At 38.1% G+C, this 20,556-nt stretch overlaps 1 protein-coding gene across 2 annotated transcripts; it reads right to left on the bottom strand.

Moving 5' to 3' along the window:
- Positions 1-1,359: 1,359 nt before the first annotated feature.
- Positions 1,360-20,503, bottom strand: POLB (DNA polymerase beta). 2 transcript variants are annotated; one of them, XM_008143879.3, is made up of 14 exons: positions 20,364-20,503; positions 19,960-20,017; positions 17,931-17,997; positions 15,593-15,667; positions 14,685-14,743; positions 13,058-13,107; positions 10,971-11,022; positions 8,520-8,574; positions 8,352-8,424; positions 6,955-7,025; positions 5,954-6,040; positions 3,637-3,701; positions 3,003-3,142; positions 1,360-1,598 (listed from the first exon to the last, which is right to left on the bottom strand). In XM_008143879.3, exons 1-14 carry the CDS (start codon positions 20,422-20,424, stop codon positions 1,504-1,506), a joined length of 1,008 nt encoding a protein of 335 aa, XP_008142101.1. In that variant the 5' UTR covers positions 20,425-20,503; the 3' UTR covers positions 1,360-1,503. The 2 variants fall into 2 exon arrangements, with proteins under 2 accessions (XP_008142101.1, XP_054575992.1); XM_054720017.1 differs by lacking the exons at positions 19,960-20,017; positions 20,364-20,503 and adding an exon at positions 19,639-19,940.
- Between the last annotated feature and the right edge of the window lie 53 nt (positions 20,504-20,556).

The following is a 20,556-nucleotide window of genomic DNA, read 5'->3' on the forward strand; positions in this document are numbered from 1 at the left end:
GCAGAAATCATAGACATCAATTTTTAAATCTTCCCATACAAATGCATCTTAAAATCAAATCTTGTAGCAATTGAAATAGACTGGGCTAGAGAACTGTGATGAATGGAAGCTAGCTTTGGCTTTTGTCTATTTCTGCAGAAAAGTGATGATTCTATAACAAAAATAATTAATTTTGCCCTAGCAGGTTTGGCTCAGTGGATAGAGCATTGGCCCACAGACTGAAGGCTCCCAGGTTTGATTCTGGTCAAGGGCACGTATCTCAGTTGCAGGCTCGGTTACATGTGGGAGGCAATCAATCGACGTGTCTCTCTCACATCAATGTTTCTCTGTCTCTCTCCCTCCCTTCCACACTCTCTAAAAAGCAATGGGAAAATATCCTCTGGTGAGGATTAACAAAAAATTAATTTGGATCTAGTGATTCAATTAGTTGAAATAAATCTTAAATGATTTTTGGTGAAGTTCTGGTAACTGACAGTAACTTGGGCGGGGGGAGAAGTGGTGGTATCTGTGGTTCAGTGAACTTTTATATCTTACCAGTGAAAATTACTACAGCAAATATTATTTTTCATTAAAAACCCTATTTTTTATTTTCTTTGATTTCTTGGAAGGGAAATACCATTTCACTACAAAATAATTTGTAGTTAATGAAGAAATAAGATTTAAAAAGTAGTATCATCTTATGTTTGTATAGTTCTTTGCAAGTTACAAAGCATTTCTACATAGTTTGTTTTCAGTAGCTTATCATTTGATAACTTTTTACATTTTATATTTACATAATTTTTATATTGTAAAACTAGGGCTTTCAATGAGTGTTTTTAGTTATATAGTTTTACCATTTAAACTTAAATATTACCTTGAAGGAAAACTAGGGCAAAAAGTGAAATTTTTGTTTGAAGTTTGAGAGGCCATATTTTGTACATATGGGTACAATTGGAAGTGGTTTTGCTTAGGGAAGCTCTTTCTGATGGATTACAGCCAGTTGCTACAGATTTTATTTAAGAGATAAACCACACACCTGTTCTTCTATTTAAGTTTTAAGTATATATTACAAAATCGAATATGGGCCAAAGAAAAAAATTAAATTTATGAAGGCACTAGTTTTGGAAAACTACTGAACCATCCTCAAGAGGATAGCCTTTGGTGTATCTTGACTAACTTGTAATCAGTAATTAGGAGGAAAGAAAGTAGGAGTAATGTTGGTTTATAGCGTAAGGGAAGAAAATGAGAAAATAAAAATTTGCATTGAAGACTTGCTTTCATCTCATCTCTTAATTCTCTCTAGTAAACCCTTAGTAAAGTGTGGTTAAAAATTTTTAATTTAAATATGTTTTCTAAGAAAATCAGAACAAGATCATCTGATAATAGTGCATGAGTTTTTATTGACTATGGTACAAGCTAAAACAAGAAGAAACAATCATTTAAAAACACCAAAGACCCTTACATAGCAAAGGTTAAGAAATAAATTAAGACTCCTGTTGGGCTGTGCTGGGGGAAGGATAGGCCTCATTCACTTCGATCCTTGGGCTCTCGGTATTTCCACTGGATATAGTCAAAGATGTCTTTCTCACTATCCACTGGCAGGGGTTCTCCAGCAACTCCTACAAGAGACAAAAGAATCAAAAGTTTTAGCCGAAACCGGTTTGGCTCAGTGGATAGAGTGTCGGCCTGCGGACTGAAGGGTCCCGGGTTCGATTCCGGTCAAGGGCATGTACCTTGGTTGCGGGCACATCCCCGGTAGGGGTTGTGCAAGAGGCAGCTGATCGATGTTACTCTATCATCGATGTTTCTAACTTTCTATCCCTCTCTCCTCCTCTCTGTAAAAAATCAATAAAATATATTTAAAAAAAAAAAAAGTTTTAGAGGGTTCAGGACTGACAGTTGTATAGGACATACTTGTAGAAAACAAAGAAAATGGTAGCCAAGCCACTAAAAAAAGATCTTGCCCGCCCCCATCCTGCCACATGAGCTGTGGTTGAGGTTTGTCACATATACACCAGAGCTACAAAAGGAACCTGAGTGTGCCAACCACAGCCTCTAAAGTTATCCAATTCATGATTTTCTTCTCTGCTGGATCTCCATGGGAGTCTCCATGGATTATATAAAATACTCTAGTTAGTTCCTTTGCAACTCAAAATGGGGTTTCTAGACTAGCAACTGGCATCACCTGGAAGCTTACTAGTAATGCAGACACTTGGGCCCCACTCCGAAGCCCACTGAACTAGACTCTGCATTCAATGGGGTCGTCACGTGGTTTGTATACACACTGCCATGTGAGAAGTACTGCCCTAGCCTACCAAGGAAGAAAGCCAGATTTTATACTTTTTAGGACAAAATAACAAAATCTCCATTTTCCTAGTACAGAACAGTAAACTACATAGTATATTGTGAAATGTTAACAAGATCAATAAAGCTGAGATTAAGCTATTCTTACTCTTTAATTTTAAAGCATGGGGCCAAGCCCTGACCGGTTTGGCTCAGTGGATAGAGCGTCGGCCTGTGGACTGAAGGGTCCCGGGTTCGATTCCGGTCGGGGCATGTACCTTGGTTGCGGGCATATCCCGAGTAGGGGGTGTGCAGGAGGCAGCTGATCTGTGTTTTTCTCTCATCGATGTTTCTAACTCTCTATCTCCCTCTCCCTTCCACTCTGTAAAAGCAATGATACCTGGATTCTTCAGAAGTCTTAGAGATACATTTTAATAAACAAAACACTTAGACCAATAAAGTTTATTTTTACTGACCATCACAGGTAGAAAGAATTTAACCCACTGTGATAGAGCTAGAATTAATTCCTGTCATCACGGGCCTTCAAGTGAGAGCCTGGGAACATAAATGGATTAAAGTCCCATTTGTTGCCTGAGCAACTAACAATACAAAGAAACTAATTAACTGGCATAGTTATTTAAAGGCTTTTTAGAGAAATCAAAGTTGCTAAACCAAAATACCTTGAAAATAACTTTCTCTTCAGATGACTGGGGTTTTCTCTAAAGAACACAAATACTCACCAGTGACTCCTAGGGGACGGATTGTGTATTCATTGATTGTGAAACCCTTTTCTAAGGCATGAGTTCGCATATTCTTATTGAAAATATCACTCCCAGTGAAATAGAGAACACCACAATAATATTGATCCTTGGGTATCAACCTTAAAAAAAAAAAGCAATAGAGAAATCTTCTACTACACATTTCAATGTAGCAAAAATAAGACTCTTAAAATCAGTAAGATACAAAGCACCTAAAATATTAGTCTATGTGGCCACATAACCTGAAAAGGAGACTATCATTAGGTAAACCATTCAAACTACCCCAACCCTGCAGTTTAGGTTTTAGTAAACTATGCTCTGCAAGAGATGTGGAGAAATGAAAAGCAGTGTCACTTATTCCAATAACTTTCCCCAGGGAGGAAATGACTTTTGAGCTATGGAAGGCATCCTGATGAGATGGATAGCTAGAGAAAATAAATTAGATTCTGTAGACAGTTATTATTTCTACACTTTCAGGCTAAACATTTTCTACAGCAGAAACATAAGATACTTCAGAATGAAAAGGGATTCTGGATATTTATGTAAATTCCAAGATAAATAGAGGGAGGGGGGAACGGAAACAAGAAGGGAAAGTTAATAGGTCAGCAACAAATACCTGATATCAATTCTCCTGTGTGGATATTCCTTTCCATCATTTTTACTGGGAAGCTGGCAAACACCCTAAAATGGATATTTAAAAGAATGTTTAATGATATTTTTAAACTGAAAGCTTAATTTTAATTAAATGTTATTAAATGTGAGGTAAGTTTTGTTTATATGGAGGCAGTTTTCTAATTTGGAGCACTTTTAACTTAGTTTTTCTATGCACTGTACATTATCACTACCTTCTTATTACACTTTCTGATAATTAAAGAACTACATGAAACAGCAGGCAAGGATGAGAGTGATGAGGATTTGGCCTTTGTGAATTCTAAACAACAAGCTAATTGAGGAAAGCATCAAACATGAAAGACAGACCAAAACAAACAGAAAAAAAGCAACTTGGAAGAAATGATTATTCAGGAAAAAGAAAACAAATAAAAAAGCTATTAGAGGAAAAAGTAGGAGAGTTTGAAATTGTGGAAACCTCTCAGAAATGAGAAGACCAAGAGAAGAATAATCTAAGATAAGAAAACCAGGGTATTATTTTCTTCCTTCTCTACAAGTGAGTTTTCATTATACTTCTAGTTTTCAAACAGATATTTTCAAGGTCTGTTTTGTTATCTTTTCCTTTTTCATAAAAATAGGCAAAAATTCTGGACTAGTCAGCAACCCATAAATATGTTAAAAAAAAAACTACAGACATAAATAAATTTCAAAGTAAAACTTTCAAATGCCACATTCTAAGAAAAATATACAAGTGTCAGGCTTCTGATTCTAAAAAGTAGTTGAGTTGGTACACATACCACTAAAAGCCATACTTTTTCACTCAGCAACATAGAAAAGTTAAAATCTAAAATCCAAAATGGGTTGCTATGGCTGAAAGATAATGAAACCTATTTATGTTCAAAATATGAAACCTACCTTCTTTGGCATTAGTAAGTTCCAACTCAACCTTCAAATGAATCAGAAACTACTTCTATCTGGAATTACCATGAGGTATTACCTTTCGGATATGGATGTTTCGATGCCACAGGCAATGATCTTACTGTTCATCACATCAGAACTAGGTCTTCATCTAATGGCTTTGTTCCTTTCTTCAAGGCTAATTTTATTTCCTGCACTTTTTCTGAAATGCTAGTGTCAAAGAATTTCTCTGTATTATTGTACACTAGTGGCCTGGTGCACGAAATTCGTACGGGGGGGGGGGTGGTGTCCCTCAGCCCAGCCTGCACCCTCTTCAATCTGGGACCCCTTGAGGGATGTCCAACTGCCTGTTTAGGCCCGATCCCGATAGGCAGTCGGACATCCCTCTCACAATCCAGGACTGCTGGCTCCCAACTGCTCACCTGCCTGCCTTCCTGATTGCCCCTAACTGCTTCTGCCTGCCAGCCTGATAACCCCCTAACCACTCCCCTGCCAGCCTGTTTGACCCTAACTGCCCTCCCCTGCAGGCCTGGTCACCCCCAACTGCTCTCCTCTGCAGGCCTGGGTCCCCCCAAACTGCCCTCCCCTGCAGGCCCAGTCACCCCTAACTTCCCTCCTCTGCAGGCCTAGTCCCTCCCAACTGCCCTCCCCTGCTGGCCTGATCGCGCCCACAACTGCCCTCCCTTGCAGGCCTGGTCTCTCCCAACTGCCCTCCCCTGCTAGCCATCTTGTGGTGGCCATTTGTGTCCACATGGGGGCAGCCATCTTTAACCACATGGGGGCAGCAATCTTGGTCACCCCTATCTGCCCTCCCCTACGGACTTGATCGCCCCCAACTGCCCTCCCTTGCAGGCCTGGTCCCTCCCAACTGCCCTCCCCTGCTGGCCTGATCGCCCACAACTGCCCTCTCTTGCAGGCCTGGTCCCACCCAACTGCCCTCCCCTTCTGGCCATCTTGTGGCGATCATCTTGTGTCCACATGGGGGCAGCCATCTTGTGTGTTGGAGTGATGGTCAATTTGCATATAACTCTTTTATTAGATAGGATTAACACTCTTTAGGAAATTTTAATCTCACTTATTTTAAAGAATTCTGAGTCAGAGAATATAAAAACATTTGTTATTTTAGGGAAAAACTTATATGTCAAGGTCATTATGGATATTTTAAAAATAGCAGAGTATACCTAATGATCTATTCCAATGGCACAGATATTTACAAGTGGAGAATTTAAAACAAAATTCTTTAATAAAATAGTCTGAGATTAGCATTCTGCTAATTCTTCTCGTTTAAGGCCTCATGGATATTTACTGACTGTAACATTAAGCTACAGTGAGGTCACACCCTCACAACCATTACTGAACAGTCTTTAAAGTTTTTTTCTGATGTGTTAACTCAAACGAGTACTTACCATGAATTTTGTTTCACCTTTTGACAGAGTATCTGTAATAAAACAGACCTTTTGTAACTGCTCCACAACACGATGTAACAGTTTTGGCTGTAGAATCATAATTAGGGAATAAGAAAAAGAACAATTACTCTGTTATGGCAAGAAAACATTTTTAACACAAGTTTTCTGATGATCTGTGGAGAAATGCCTATTTTCCTATGTTCTGAGTAAGTACTTTTTTCTTTTAACAGGAAATTCATCTTATTAAATGAAACTTATTTTTAGATACCATCATCTTTCACCAAGATCATCATGCACCCAAACAAACATCATTTGTTTGTTTATGTGTTTCATTAAAACAAAAAAGTTAGCTGTTTAATCTTTAAAAGGCATATATTCCAAAATAAAAAACGTTTTGCCTTCTTGGGATTTCTAATAGAGGTAAAGTTTCTAAATACAATATTTTTTTAATTAAAAAATTCCTTTAATGAAAATCTGATTATACAGAGTATTTTTAAAATATCTATGATATACAATAAATAATTCTGAAAATATTTTACTAAATTTCACCTCTTTCAAATGTTAGATTGTCCATCCAATTCCTCGTAGAAAAGTATGCACCCCTTTCAACAACTTACTTTTTGCCTTTCACATAATTCAATCAGTACCAAACAATTTGACTTTTCAGAAAGATTAAAACAAAAACTTAGGCCTGGCCAGCATGGCTTATTGGTTGAGCGTTGACCTATGAAACAAGAGGTCACGATTCCATTCCTAGTCAGGGCACATGCCCGGGTTTCGGGCTCGATCCCCAGTAAGGGGCATGCAGGAGGCAACCAATCAATGATTCTCTCTCATCACTGATGTTTCTCTCTCTCCCTCTCCCACTCTCTCTTAAATCAATAAAATATATATTTTTTAAAAATAAAACAAAAACTTATTCTGAAAATGGACAACTATCATTTAGAAAATGATGCTCATTGCTATGTAAGATTGATCGCATTGATTATAAATTGAAGTACCTGTTTGTTTGACTCAGAGGTAAAACTTGGATGGGTCAGAAGAACATCCATGTCACCACTGGACTCTGCACCTGTGATAACAGAGAAAATTTATGGAATTCTTCACGTAAATTTACCTATGAGACAAACAGAACCATGGGGATGACACACATAGAAGGGCCTTACTTTCTCATAGCATGTGGCTTGCTGTGTATCAAAGTCTATGTTTTGAAAATATTGATTCCAAGGCCCTACCCAAGGAGATTCATATTTAGTAGGCTTGCAGCAGGGTACAGCAATGTGTATATTTTTAAAAACTTCCTAGGTGTTTTTGATGCACAGACTTGTTAACTCTAATCTTCTCATTCTGCAAATATGGAAAACAGGATGTGGAGAGACAAACTTACTTAAAATCATGTAGTGACAGAGTTGGCCTGAGAACCCAGGTATTTTGGCCCCAATCCAATGTTCTTTCTACTTATCAGTAATTACAAATTTAGTCCTTTCCTATTCCCAACTCTAGATTCTTACAGCAGCTACCCAGAGAATTGCTTATAGCCTATCACCTACTTCCAAGCAAAACTCCAGAGTGGCCAGAGATTCAGTCAGATATCTTTCTAAAAGTTTTAAATAAAATTTTTCTATTCTAATTGTTAAAGTTTATATTTTTAAACTTATGTTACCCTTCCAAATTTTTGAGACCACAATTATATAGTTCTAGCTTTGCTCGTATTCACATAGTAAATGGACATCAGCAGAACCTGGTTGTTGTGAGAATTGGTTTTGAACTGGTGCTTCTGAGACATTATTCTTAGATCCATTACAGAAAACTTAGAAAATACAAAAAGTAAAACAAACAAACAAAAACTACCCACAGATTCACTAGCATCTAGCCAGACAACCACTATTCGGATTTTAATACACCCAAAATTATTATAAATTTTTATTAAAATTAGTCACTAAAATATCATCCTATAATAAATCCAGTATGGATTTCTCTAATTTTTCATATATATTTCCATCTACAGATAAATAAACTTAGCTAATACTACTGGATCTAAGTAAATCTGTTAAGTAACACAAATTACATCTTTTTTGTTGTTGTTGTTAATCCTTACCCAACGATATTTTTCCATTGATTTTTAGAGAGGGAGGAGCAGAGACAGAGACAAACATAGATGTGAGAGAGACATCTATTGATTGCCTCCCACATGCACCCGGAACAGGCCAGGAATCAGCCTGCACGTACCCTTGACCAGAATTGAACCTGAGAATCTTCAGTCTGTGGGCTAACACTCTATACACTGAGCCAAACTGGCTAGGGCACAAATTACATCTTTTTAATCCATGTTTTTTTATATACACTAAGCAATTTTAACATCAAGGCATGAATAACCTGAGATTAAGAAGTGTATTACCTCTTCTGAAACTGCCACAGACTGTAGCAATGTATTCAGAATCCACTTTTTTAACTTCGTTTAGTACAATATCCTAATAGGAGAAAAATTAAGTCAGTATTCTAAAAATGGCTTTTCAGAGTGACACTGTCAATTCTAATCAAAGAATACAATTCAGCACACTCTTACTTGCATTTGTAACATCTCTTCACGAGGAATTCTTTTCTCAAAGTCCTCAAAATATCTATAAAGACAGAATAAATAGATAAGATTTGTGTGACATTTAAATCTTCTTAAAAATTAAATTTCCTACTATATCAAGTGTCCTTATACCATCAGATCATTAAAAAATCAAGATTAAAATTCATTAAGACAACAGTAAAACTGAGGGTGGAGAAGGTTTATTCCTCAAACTTGATCAAAATCCTTACGAGCCATCCTTTCTGTTATTCCAGATACTCCATCTAAACTTATTTATAAATAAACTTCACATTCACATACCAAGAGTAAATAAATTTAAGTTAGTACACTTCCAAATTAGACTGTTCCCTATTGACAAGTCAAGGGGTTAATATTTATTGTCCTTAAATCATCTAAAATTACTGTATTTTAAAATATCTTAGTAGGATCTTGCAACATAAACAAACCCAGACACTATTCTAATTGAAAAAGGCCAAAAGACCACATATTGTATTATTTCATTTATATGAAATGTCCAGAATAAGCAAATCTATAGAGACAATAAGTAGATTAGTAGTTGCCAGGAGCTGGGGGGTAGAGGTAGAGGGCTGGAGAGAAATGGGAGTGACTGTTAATGGGTACAAGCAACAAAAATGCTCTAAAATTCGGTTAGTGACGGTTATACAACTCTGTGAATATACTAAAACCTCTGAGAAAGTAAACTGATGAACAAAATAGACCCAGAGACATGGAAGCATGCAACAGACTGACAAATCTCAAAGGAAGTGGAGGGGGAGGGGGCAGGAAGAGATTAACCAAAGAATTTATATACAAATATGCATAATCTATGGACAATAACTCGGTGAAGGCCTGTAGAGGGAGAAGTGGGGAGGAGGGGAAGAGGGGAGAAGGAGGTCAAAGCGGGGAAAGGGGACAGCTGTAATACTTTCAAGAATAAAGATAAATTAAAAAATTTAAAAATAAAACCAATGAATTTGTACTTTAAATGGTTGAATTGTATGGTATATGAATTATACTTCTACAAGATTGTTATAAAAATATTATCTAAGTATGAAATAAGATCTAAGAATAAAGCACCGGCTCAAAACCAATTCTCACAACAACTAAGTTCTTTAGAAGACCTCTATTTACTATGTAAATGCAAGAAAAGTGAGACCTATACCACCCTGGTCTCTTAACTTGCTCAAATTTTTGGAAGGGCAGCGTAATAGTATGGTAAGGCATCAACAGAAAAGTGCAAGTTATTAGGCCTGAATCGCCAACAAGACTGTAAGACTAGAGGAAAGAAACATGCTTATGCATGTACATAGCTTATGCACTATGTATCCCTATCTAATAAAAAAGAAATATGCTAATTGACCCTCATGCCATCGTAAAGATGGCAGCACCCACAGCCAATAAGGAGGGAATATATTAATTGACTGCTCCGCCCTCAAAGATGGTGGTACCCACAGACAATAAGGAGGGAATATACTAATTGACCACCTTGCCCTCAAAGATGGAGGCACCCACAGCCACAAGATGGCAGCGCCCAGTCCCCTCAGCCCCGCTGGGGTGGCAGGCGTGCGGCAAGGCTCCGCGCGCCTATCTCTGGAGTCACCCAGTCCCCTCAGCCCCCCAGCTGCCCAGGGCTGGCCCAAGGCACAGGCAAGCCTTGGATGGCAGCTGCCCAACCGCCCAGGGCCGCCCGAGGCTCAGGTAACCAGGGCTGGCTGAGGCTTGCACTGCTAGCAGTAGCAGCAGCAGAGGTGTGATGGGGCGTCGCCTTCCCCTTATGACTGGGTCGCCTCCCACCCCTGAGGGCTCCCGGACTGTGAGAGGGGGCAGGCCTGGCTGAGGGACCCCCCCCATCCAGTGCATGAATTTTCATGCACCGGGTGTCTAGTTTTAAATTATTAGAAAGGGGGTTCCTGATTATATCTGGTACACAACATAAATAATAGCTAATGCTGATATACAACATGCCTATTAGTTATTTCATTACTGTTATTTAAATGCTTGGTATTTTTCTTCTTTTTTTGAAATTTAGTGTTTCAAGTTCATGTCCTATCTTCTGAGGTAGACTCTAAACTTCCTAAGAGCTACACTGAGCCTGTTTATATCCTTACCCCAGATCTAGTGTAGTGCTTTATATAATGAAAGCATGAAATAAACACCCACTGACTCACTGATACACTCAGTTCTATGAATTTTCAGAGGAAATTCCCTACAAAAGTTAAGAGAATTAGGGGAAAACTCTAAACAGGCAAACTAGAAAGCAGTAGCAAAACATGTGAATACAGGCATATTCTCTACAAGCGTCTGTACCAAATCTTAGCATTTCTGAATAGAGAAATGGTTGTTTAGCTAAGTTTGAAGAATTATTATGATGTATGAAAGAATGGCTATAAAAAATTTTACTTTTACATTTCCAGTGTCAAAGAAAATTTGCCACCTTACTTCAGCCCAATTCGCTGATGATGGTTCAATTTATCTTCATTTTTTCTGAGATCTGTAAAAAAGATAAAGTTGAGGTGCTGATTCAAACATTTTTGGGGGAAAAATGGTAAATTTAGTGATCCTATTTACAAAAAAAAAACTCCATGGAAAATACATTAAAATTACTTTGAAAAGACAGTAAAAAAATTTACCTCAAAAGAATTAGATAAAAGTGACTCTTCAAATTAACATAATAAAACCTAACAGTTATTTCATGATCATTTTTATTTCCTGAATCAAAAGTTCAATTAGTTACATGGAACAGTAGATAAAACATACCAAGATCATACCAAATTTCACTGACTATAGCACAAAGCAGCCTTAATAAGAACTATATTGCTTAATTTATGATTAACAGCAGCAGTAGTAAGCACAACTTCTGAATGTATTATGAGTAACTAAGTTCATTTGTATTGCTCATTTGTTTATTCACTCCTTCATTTAGTTAACATTTATTGAGTACCAGTTTGTGTAGGAACTGTGCTAAAAATACTGTTAAAAAGAGATGTTTTTATTTTTTTATTTTAAAAACTGTCATATCCTAACATATCTTAAATATAAAAGTGACTTAGTTCCACTTAGATGTTCCTTTATTGGGCATAAATACAAGAGTAAGCTTTTAAAGATAAGTATGCTTCACAAGCTATTCCTATAATCACTCATATATTCACATAAATTCTCTCTGGAAATATAAAATGGAGAAAAATAAGTATCTTTATAATATATGGAGTACTTAATATTTCTCATAGTTGTATTTACACAGAAAACAATGAAGTATATGACTGAAATGAAACAGGAATATTGAGTTTGTTTTATGGATATGATATATCAACAGTTATTATATTACAGATCTGTGAAATGAGAATGTAAAAACCCTACAAAAGTTAAGAGAATGAGGGGAATTAGAGTAGCTCCTTCACACTCCCAAGGGATACAACTAAGTACCTTTGAAAAACTAATGCTTGACCCCATTTTCAGTATTTCACTCAGATAAACCATATATGCCACAAGCAGAAAAGCACAACCCTCTGAGATGCAGATGTAACAGAGGTCATTAACTAGCCATGCGACTCACACAAATACTCAGTAATATTACTAATTAACCATACTTCTTAAGAGTCGGTTACTATTTTTAATTACTTTAGTAGGTACCAAGCATTGTGCTAAGTGCTTTACATATATTATTTCATTAAATCACATGAGACAGAGATTATACCATTTTGTAGCTGAGAAACTGAAGTACCAATCATTCATTCTAATGAACTCATTGCTTATAAGTAGTTGAACCCACAAATATTAAACCCTAAATGCCAGATATACTGTAATGAATCTATACATATATATGCCCTTGAAATGTATGAAGAAATAAATTATATTTAAATGACTGCTATATTAGATTTAAGAAAAGTGTTTTACAATTGCTATTTTTATCACTTCTTTGAAAGCAAAAATTCAATAAGCAATACAAGTCTCTTACAGAAGCTTTCTCAATATACAAAACTTGGCTTTTAAGCTGAATGTGTAGGACTTCGTTGTTTAAAATTTTATTAACGAACAAAGTTTATTTACATCAATTAAAATCTGCAAATGAAATCATTGCCTTAAAACAAAAAGCCACTTCTTGCTCTTCTTGATTTTCTTCTGAGTTAAGATGGGAATCTAAACTACTCTGTATATCTATTCTCTAATGTAAAGTTAAAAAAAAATCCGTATCATTTGTATCTAATTGAGAAGGGGTTTTTTGTTTTGTTTTTTAATATGTTTTTATTGATTTCAGAGAGGAAGGGAGAGGGAAAGAGATAGAAACATCAATGATGAGAGAGAATCATTGATTGGCTGCCTCTTACACACCCCCCACTGGGGATCGTGCCCGCAACCTAGGCATATGCCTTTGACTGGAATTGAATGCAGGACCCCTGAGTCCACAGGCCAACGCTCTATCCAATGAGTCAAACCAGCTAGGGCAAGAAGGGATTTTTTCAAGTTCTGGTTTGTTAGAGCATTAACAGTCAGTCAGGACCACATTTAATCTGGAATTACATACTCACCTTCTAATGTTTTAATTCCTTCATCTACAAACTTCCTTGCAGCAGATGGACTACAAGAAAGAAACACATTATTTCATATCAAGTGAAACTCAGGATTCTTGAAACAAATAATTATGTCTTCTCTTGTCAAACATAAAAGAGTTACTAAGACTTGCTAAAATGGTGTATGGTAATTTGGGTAATGTTCAATTTCATCCAAAGAGAGGAATTCTTGAAGCCTCAATCTAGGAATACAACCATAAACTTAGACATGAAAAAGATGTCTCAACAGTTAGGTGGCCTTATGCCCATGTCTTTTACCCATAAAAGACATACAGGTACTTGAAAACTGTTCATTCACTCATGAGATTTGCTGAGGGCCTAATATGTACCAGATAACACTGCTAGGTGCTAAAAATACAACAGGAATAACACAAATAAGGGTGCTGGTCTTACCTACTTACATTCCAGTGGGTAGAGAGAGTGAATAAATACATACATATATAAACAAATAAAAAAATACCTGGCAGATGAATGAAAATAGAGAAACACAGCAGAGTGGTTAGGTACTACTTTAGATTGGGTGGTGAGGGAAGGCCTCTGAGATATTTAAACTGAGACTGGAATGACAAAGAGCCTATTCACAGAAACTGATATTCATGGCAGGAAGACAATGTAGCATAGAAAAAACAGAACTGAAAAGGGAGTCAGGAAACAGTTCTAATTCTGATTCTGCCACACTTATCTCACTTTCTGTATGCAGTTTTCTTGTCTGGAAAAAGAGAACAATATAATAGAAACCCTATAAAACAACTTTTAACTAACATTGCATAATTGCCTTGGGTCCCCAAGGAGTCAAGCTCATTTTCAGTAGACTAAGTTTAAGAATTTAATCTATTTTAGAGTAACGTTCATAAAGATGTTGCCATATAAATCATCATTATATCTAAAAAAAATTCTCATTCCACGAAGATGAGAGTTAAGTAAAGCATTACAGCCTTAATATTTCAATGTTCATCTTTACTTTGTCTAGTGTCAAAGAAGCCTCCTTTCATGCCAGTTCAAATTTTAAGATAAAGATCCCGTCATTAAAAAAATGTTTGAGAGCTTGTTTCAAATTCATAAGGTACTATGCTAGGTGCTGTGGAAAAAAAAGCTTAAATGTTTAAGATATCATGCTCAAAGAGGCAAATGAGGTTTAATCTGGAGAACACAGTAAGATGTACGAAGAGCAAGTGTTAGTGGAGTTTAGAGGAAGAAGAAATCATTTCCGGCTGGGGAATCAAACTGGCTTCATAAAGGAGGTAACACTAGCCTTGGATGAGGCTTTCACAGTCAAGGCAACATCTAGAGAACCAGCCTCAGACAAGTAACATATGGAAGAGCAAATTGTATGGGCAAAGGCACAGGCGTGGAAAGAGGCAGGTTTTGAAGAGAAACAGCATGCACTTTAGTTTGGCTGACATAAAAAATTAAACCAACCCCACATTGTGTCTGTTTGAAAAATAGTTCCTGCCCTGGCTCAGTTGGTTGGAGTATGATATCGTAGACCAAATGGGTGCTGGTTTGAAATCCTTCCTCTCTCTCTCAAATCAATAAAAACATATCTTGGGTGAGGATTAAAAAAAAAAAAAAAGATAGTTCTTACCCAATGCCAGTAACTCGAGTCAGGAAATTGATAGATGAACTTGTATCATCCTGCCGAATCTGTAAGGGGGGAAAAAAAGCATGACAATGATTTAGGAATGCTTCAAGGCCTCCAATGATCTTATTGGAAACATACCAATACTTACATGTGTCTGGATAACTCTTAAAGGAGTATTCATATATAACCTAGGTGGTTATAAGTGACTAGAGGCCCAGTGCACAAATTCCTGCACGGGTGGGGTTCGGCCAGCTGGCCCCAATTGGGGTGGATCGGGGCCGGGCCTGTCGGGAGGATGGCCCACCCCGATTGGGCCAATCAGGGCCGGCTACGGGGAGGGGCCATGGGAGGTTAGCCAGTCAGCCCCATCCCTGATTCGGGTTCGCTGGCCGCAGTGGGCTTCATAGCGACCAGTCCTTCCGGTTGTTCCAGTGTTCTGGTCCCTGGCTTTTTATATATATAGATAACAGAGCAGCTAAAGATGTCTCATCTCTAACTTATCCAATACTCTTAAAAGACATTCATGAAAAACCAGAAGTGATGTAATACCTCTCACCAGAGTGAAATAAAACCATAAAAATACTTGGAAGAGTTTAAGCATTGAAGTTCTAAAAGATAACACCTTTTAGTCAAAGTTTATAATCTCCCTCCTAAATGGTTCTGGAAATGTGAAGATAATTCTATTATATATGTTAATAGTCTCTTAATTGCCACATAAAATAAGTGAACATTCTATAGAATATTCAAATTTTTTAAAAATAGGACACTCAAAGCCATAAACTCCCCTCTTCTCTTTTCCTTCTGAGTCTCTAGAGTCAGTGACATCAATCACCTTCAGTGGTGCTCCATGATAGCTGCCATAAAAACAGACACAATAATCAAATAAGCAAATAAATATGTTAAAATTTTACCTTTTCCAGTTTACGCAATTTTCCAGTTGCTAAAAACTCATCAATCTTTTCAGCAATTTTTGTTCCAACGCCGGGCTACATAAAAAATTAAAAACACAGAAGTCATGTAAATGTAATGTTTTCCAAATCTCTAAAAAATAAAGTACAAAATTAGAAATTAAAAACAAATGATTATCCTATGACCAGTTTTGAAACAAAGAACAAAGAAATTGGGCCTCAGTAAAAAATATAAAATACTTAAATGATTGACAAAAGAGAAACCCTAGCAAAACAATTCTAAATGACTTGCTTTTTAAAAATTAACTTCTGTGCCTGGCTGGTGTGGCTCGGTGGTTGAGCAACGACCTAGGAACCAGGAGAACACGGTTCAATTCCTGATCAGGGTACATGCCCGGGTTGCAGACTTGATCCCCAATGGGGGGAGTGCAGGAGGCAGCCGATCAATGTATCTCTCTCTCGTGGACGTTTCTATCTTCTATCCTTCTCCCCTCCTCTCTAAAATCAATAAAAACATTTTTAAAAAAAGGGGGAGGGGAGGACTGCTCAGGTTTCTCATTTTCTATGTCAGAAGATACTGACCCAAAGCAATTTAGAGCCAGGCTATTTTTTATAACTAATATTATGGAGTATAAGGCAAAATACTTATTCTGAAAATCTCAGATTTCTAGAATTATGGAGAAGCACTGATATGCATCAGAAAGTAGGTCTGTTCAAAAATAACAGTGAAAAAATAATAATAGTGAAATGGAATAAAAATGACATTTTCATATTAAGTCCAATCTTATGCAAAAGGAATTTTGGGTACTTCTGTGTTCTTTTTAGGGATAGACCATAACTGAGATTTGGAATGAAGTGCATCAAAGTTTGCCAGAAGTTTGCCTTTAATAAATGATTGGGCTATTTGCAATTAACATAAAAAGGGAAATTCAATAGTGACTAAAGGGGAACACAGAATGGGAGCAGAAGTGGCTTCTGAGGTTTAACACTGGGTCAGTTCGACAATATAGAAACTTAGAATGAAAGTCTAATGTATTTATAACTTGCATGGCTCATCTACTTGGGGAGGATGTATTGATGTTGAGAACTATTATAACAGAAAGGATTTAAAACCTAGACACCAGAGCATGATTTGTATCGAGTAATAAATTCAAGATGAAGATGTGGTACATGACTAAAGTAGATAATGTGTCACTTAGTCATAAAGTACAAGATTAATGGTAATGTTAAGACTCTGAAAGACGAAAATATAAGAACAGTTATAGTTTACATTCTAAAGGCTCTCATGAGAAAATTAAGGACAATCAAATAGTAATACCTAAATTCTAGAGGACTTTGAAAACACATAGATAAAGAACAACAGAAGAAGGTGATAACTATCAGGATCTAGACTAATCAAAAGCCATGTCAGTTTGACATCTTTAAGAAAAAATGAATAAGCCATGGCCAGTTTGGCTCAGTTGGTTGGAGCATCATCCCATATACCGAAAGGTTGCAGATTCGATTCTGGATCAGGGCACATACCCAAGTTGAAGGTTCCATCCCCACTTGGGGCATGTACAGGAGGCCACCAATCAATGTTTCTCTCTCACATCGATGTTCTCTTTCTCCCCCACCCTCCCTTTCCTTCCCTCTAAGATCAATAACCATATCCTCGAGTGAGGATTTTAAAAAATAATAAAAGAAAAAAAAAAATAAAAAAGGCATGGTCCTTAATTTTTAAGAACTTAGAATCTTTTAGTGAGATTTAGATGAGAGAGAATAATCTGATTATCAATAGGTACACCTTCCTGGGATAATATTAACATTACTATTACAAATTATCAAGGATGCGACCTTCTAGAAATTGTGACACTGCTAGCATACAGGGCTTTATGGAAATTACAGAGGACAGGGCTAAATGCCATAATATACAAAGGGGTTTAATCATGTGCTTATTAGCAGGTAAGATCTCTTTGGGAACACTAACTCATGTAAGTTCCTATACGTGGGGATCAGAAAAAGGCAGCTGGGGACCAGATATGCTGGTACCACTCTGTCTCCATACTCTTCTTCAGATTGAAAATGAGTGAGTACATGCATAAATGGAAGAAAATAGAAAAAACAGAGAAAAAAATTTTAATTACACATGTTTAAAAATTTTTAAACTCATCCTTCTCCCAACCAAAACACTTTGAGCTTGAAGTATGCTTGAAGCAAAATAAATATTATTCCAATAAGTCAGTACAGTGAAATTTGCCTTGTAGGCCAAGGCAGCTTCAAAGAGACAAATTTAGTTTATGGGAGCCCACCAAATTCGTATATGTGTGAATTCGTCAATCAACTTGCTTACTAAACTTACCAGTTTCTTAGCTTCTGCTCCACTCTTTATTTTGTGTGGGTACTTTGCTATCACAGATGCTGCTTTCCTATAAGAAAAAAGGAAATTAGAAATCCAGTAAGATCTTAATTTTTCTTAAACTGGAATACACATACAAGCAAATATGCAGCTTAAACTTTCACCGAGCTAATTCATTTTCCATATCTGTAAAATTTCTAAAAAAACACACACAGATGAGCTGAAACCACATACCTCCCTATTAGAGATATATCTTGAAAATACTCACAATTGAGACCTCAAAATTATAACTAAATTACAGAACAACTATAAAAAAGAAACAGTCAGAAATAAAGGATACACTAACTGAAATGAAGAATAATTTACAGGGAATCAACAGTATAGTAGATGAAGCCAAAAATCGAATCAGCAATTTGGAATATAAGGAAGCAAAAAATACCCAATCAGAACAGCAAAATGAAAAAGAATCCAAAAGGTGAGGATAGTGTAAGCAGCCTCTGGGGCAACTTCAAGCACACCAACATTTGTGTCATGGGGGTGCCAGAAGAAGAAGAGAGCAAGAAGTTGAAAACCTATTTGAAAAAAATGACAGAAAACTTCCCTAACCCGGTGAAGAAAATAGACATGTAAGTGGAGGAAGCACAGAGAGTCCCAAATAAGATAAACCCAAAGATGCCCACCCCAAGACACATCATAATTAAGATGCCAAAAGTTCAAGTTAAAGAGAGAATCGTAAGAGCAGCAAGAGAAAAGCAGTTAGTGACCAACAAGGGAGCTCCTGTAAGACTGTGAGCTGATTTCTCAACAGACACTTTGCAGGCCAGAAGGGAGTGGCAAGAAATACAAAGTGATGAAAAGCAAGGACCTACTCTACCCAGCAAAGCTATCAATTAGAATCAAAGGACAAGACTAAACATTTCCTCTCTGAAGCCTGCTGTGACTCAAATTATAGCGTTGAAAATATCTCTTGACTACTACATCATCAAATGTGTGGATGATAGGACAATTACTTTCTATGGGAAGCCATAGGAGGTAAAGGGGAGAGTATAATCCTTTTTAAATTACGCTGGCTGGGAAGGGAAGGAGGAAGTTGAGTTCACTTTTGGAAAGGTAAAGATCAAGGGGATATAGGCGTAAAAAATCTGAAGAAAAGCCCAGTGCGATACATATTTGGAGTCACTGACATAACCAGTATACAAAGCCACCAAGAATGGTAAGATTGCCAAGAAAGTGAGAGGAGAGAGTCTCTGAGGGCAGATCTCTAGGCACTGCCATTTTAACACGGAAAACAAGAGGTGAAAGAACAGAAGGTTACGCCCTCACGGAAGTCAAGGGTAAGACATGAATAGAATGAGCTAGTAGTGGATGTCACTGAGAATCCGCCGAGATGTAGGTGAGGGGATTTTCAGAGGGTCGGCAGAACGGAAATCGTACTGCAATGAGATAAGAAAAGATACCAGGGAGTCGGAAGGCCAGGCCAGGAACACAGATCACTCAAGAAGGTTAATTGTCAAGTGGAAGAGAGAGATAAGGTCCTAGTTAGAGGGGGAGTGAAGAAGATTGCTTTGTTTTTGCTTTTAAGAGCTGAGGGATTAGGATGTGTTTATAGGCCAAGGATCAGAAGCAAGTGGAATAACGTCTAGGATCAGGCCCCCGGTGAGATGAACAAGGATGGGATCCGAAAAGGTGACAGGATAAGACACAGACGAACCAGAGGGGGAAATGTGTTTCCTTGAACCCCATCTGTTTCACAGCACAGTCCTCATCCACTGTCTTTCATCTACGTGGAAAGCAAACTGTATCTTCAGCAATTCATGTTTAAGTCCGAACTGGATTGAATTGATCTTACAGAGCTCTGCCCAAGTTCTCCCAGAAATATTGCAGGGAGGTACCACCAGCCAGTGCCTTCAGTCCTTGCTTTTTTTTTTTTTTCTCCTCCTGCAGATGGCCCAAACAAACACGGGCCCCTCCGCCCTGTTAATGGCCACATATCCCGGAAGGCAAGTTCCCCGAGAACGCGGCACCGTCCCACCTGTACGCATTGTATTTGTGGATCGCCTGGTTCACGTTCTTCTCAAAGTTGGCGAGTTCTGAAACGGCAACAAGAGGCTCGGGTGAACGAGAACCACGAGTCAACAAACGAGAACCGAGTTTCCCATAAGGGGAAGTAACAGCCTTTAATTTTCTAGGGCGGGGACACCCACCCCGGCTCCGCGGGCCAAGCCCATAGCAGCCCCGGCGGTGACAGGATTCCCAGCAGCGCTGACTGACAACCAGCCGCCGGCCACGGGCGCGGAAAGCAGGTCCGCACGAAGGTTACCCCGCTGCCAGGGCGCCGATCCCATCCCCTGGGCTGTCGGGACGGGAAAGGGAGCAGGGAAGGCAATGGGGTGGCAGGAACGAAGAAAGCCAGCGGCCCCCCGGCGCCGGGCTCACCTGTGAGCATGTCGGTGATCCCCCCGTTGAGAGTCTCCTGGGGCGCTTTCCGCTTGCTCATGGTGGCCTGCACCTGAGAACCTGAGGGCACTGAGCCAGGGACTGGGCCCCTCGCCCAGCCTGAAGGGGGACAGGGACGCGGAGAGGTGGGTAGGACCAGCCCAGCCCCCGTACAGCCAGCGCGACCGGCTGA

Source organism: Eptesicus fuscus, chromosome 8, assembly GCF_027574615.1.
Source record: "Eptesicus fuscus isolate TK198812 chromosome 8, DD_ASM_mEF_20220401, whole genome shotgun sequence".
NCBI lineage: Eukaryota > Metazoa > Chordata > Mammalia > Chiroptera > Vespertilionidae > Eptesicus > Eptesicus fuscus.

What these genes read in the sequence shown, in the direction of transcription:
- POLB (XM_008143879.3), bottom strand. Translation starts at nt 20,424, where the DNA reads ATGAGCAAGCGGAAAGCGCCCCAGGAGACTCTCAACGGGGGGATCACC. An exon ending in ACTCGAGTTACTGGCATTGG is followed by an intron (nt 13,108 to 14,684) that starts GTAAGAACTATC and finishes TCTTTCTTGTAG; the next exon opens with TCCATCTGCTGCAAGGAAGT. An exon ending in CCTCTGAGTCAAACAAACAG is followed by an intron (nt 6,041 to 6,954) that starts GTACTTCAATTT and finishes ATGATTCTACAG; the next exon opens with CCAAAACTGTTACATCGTGT.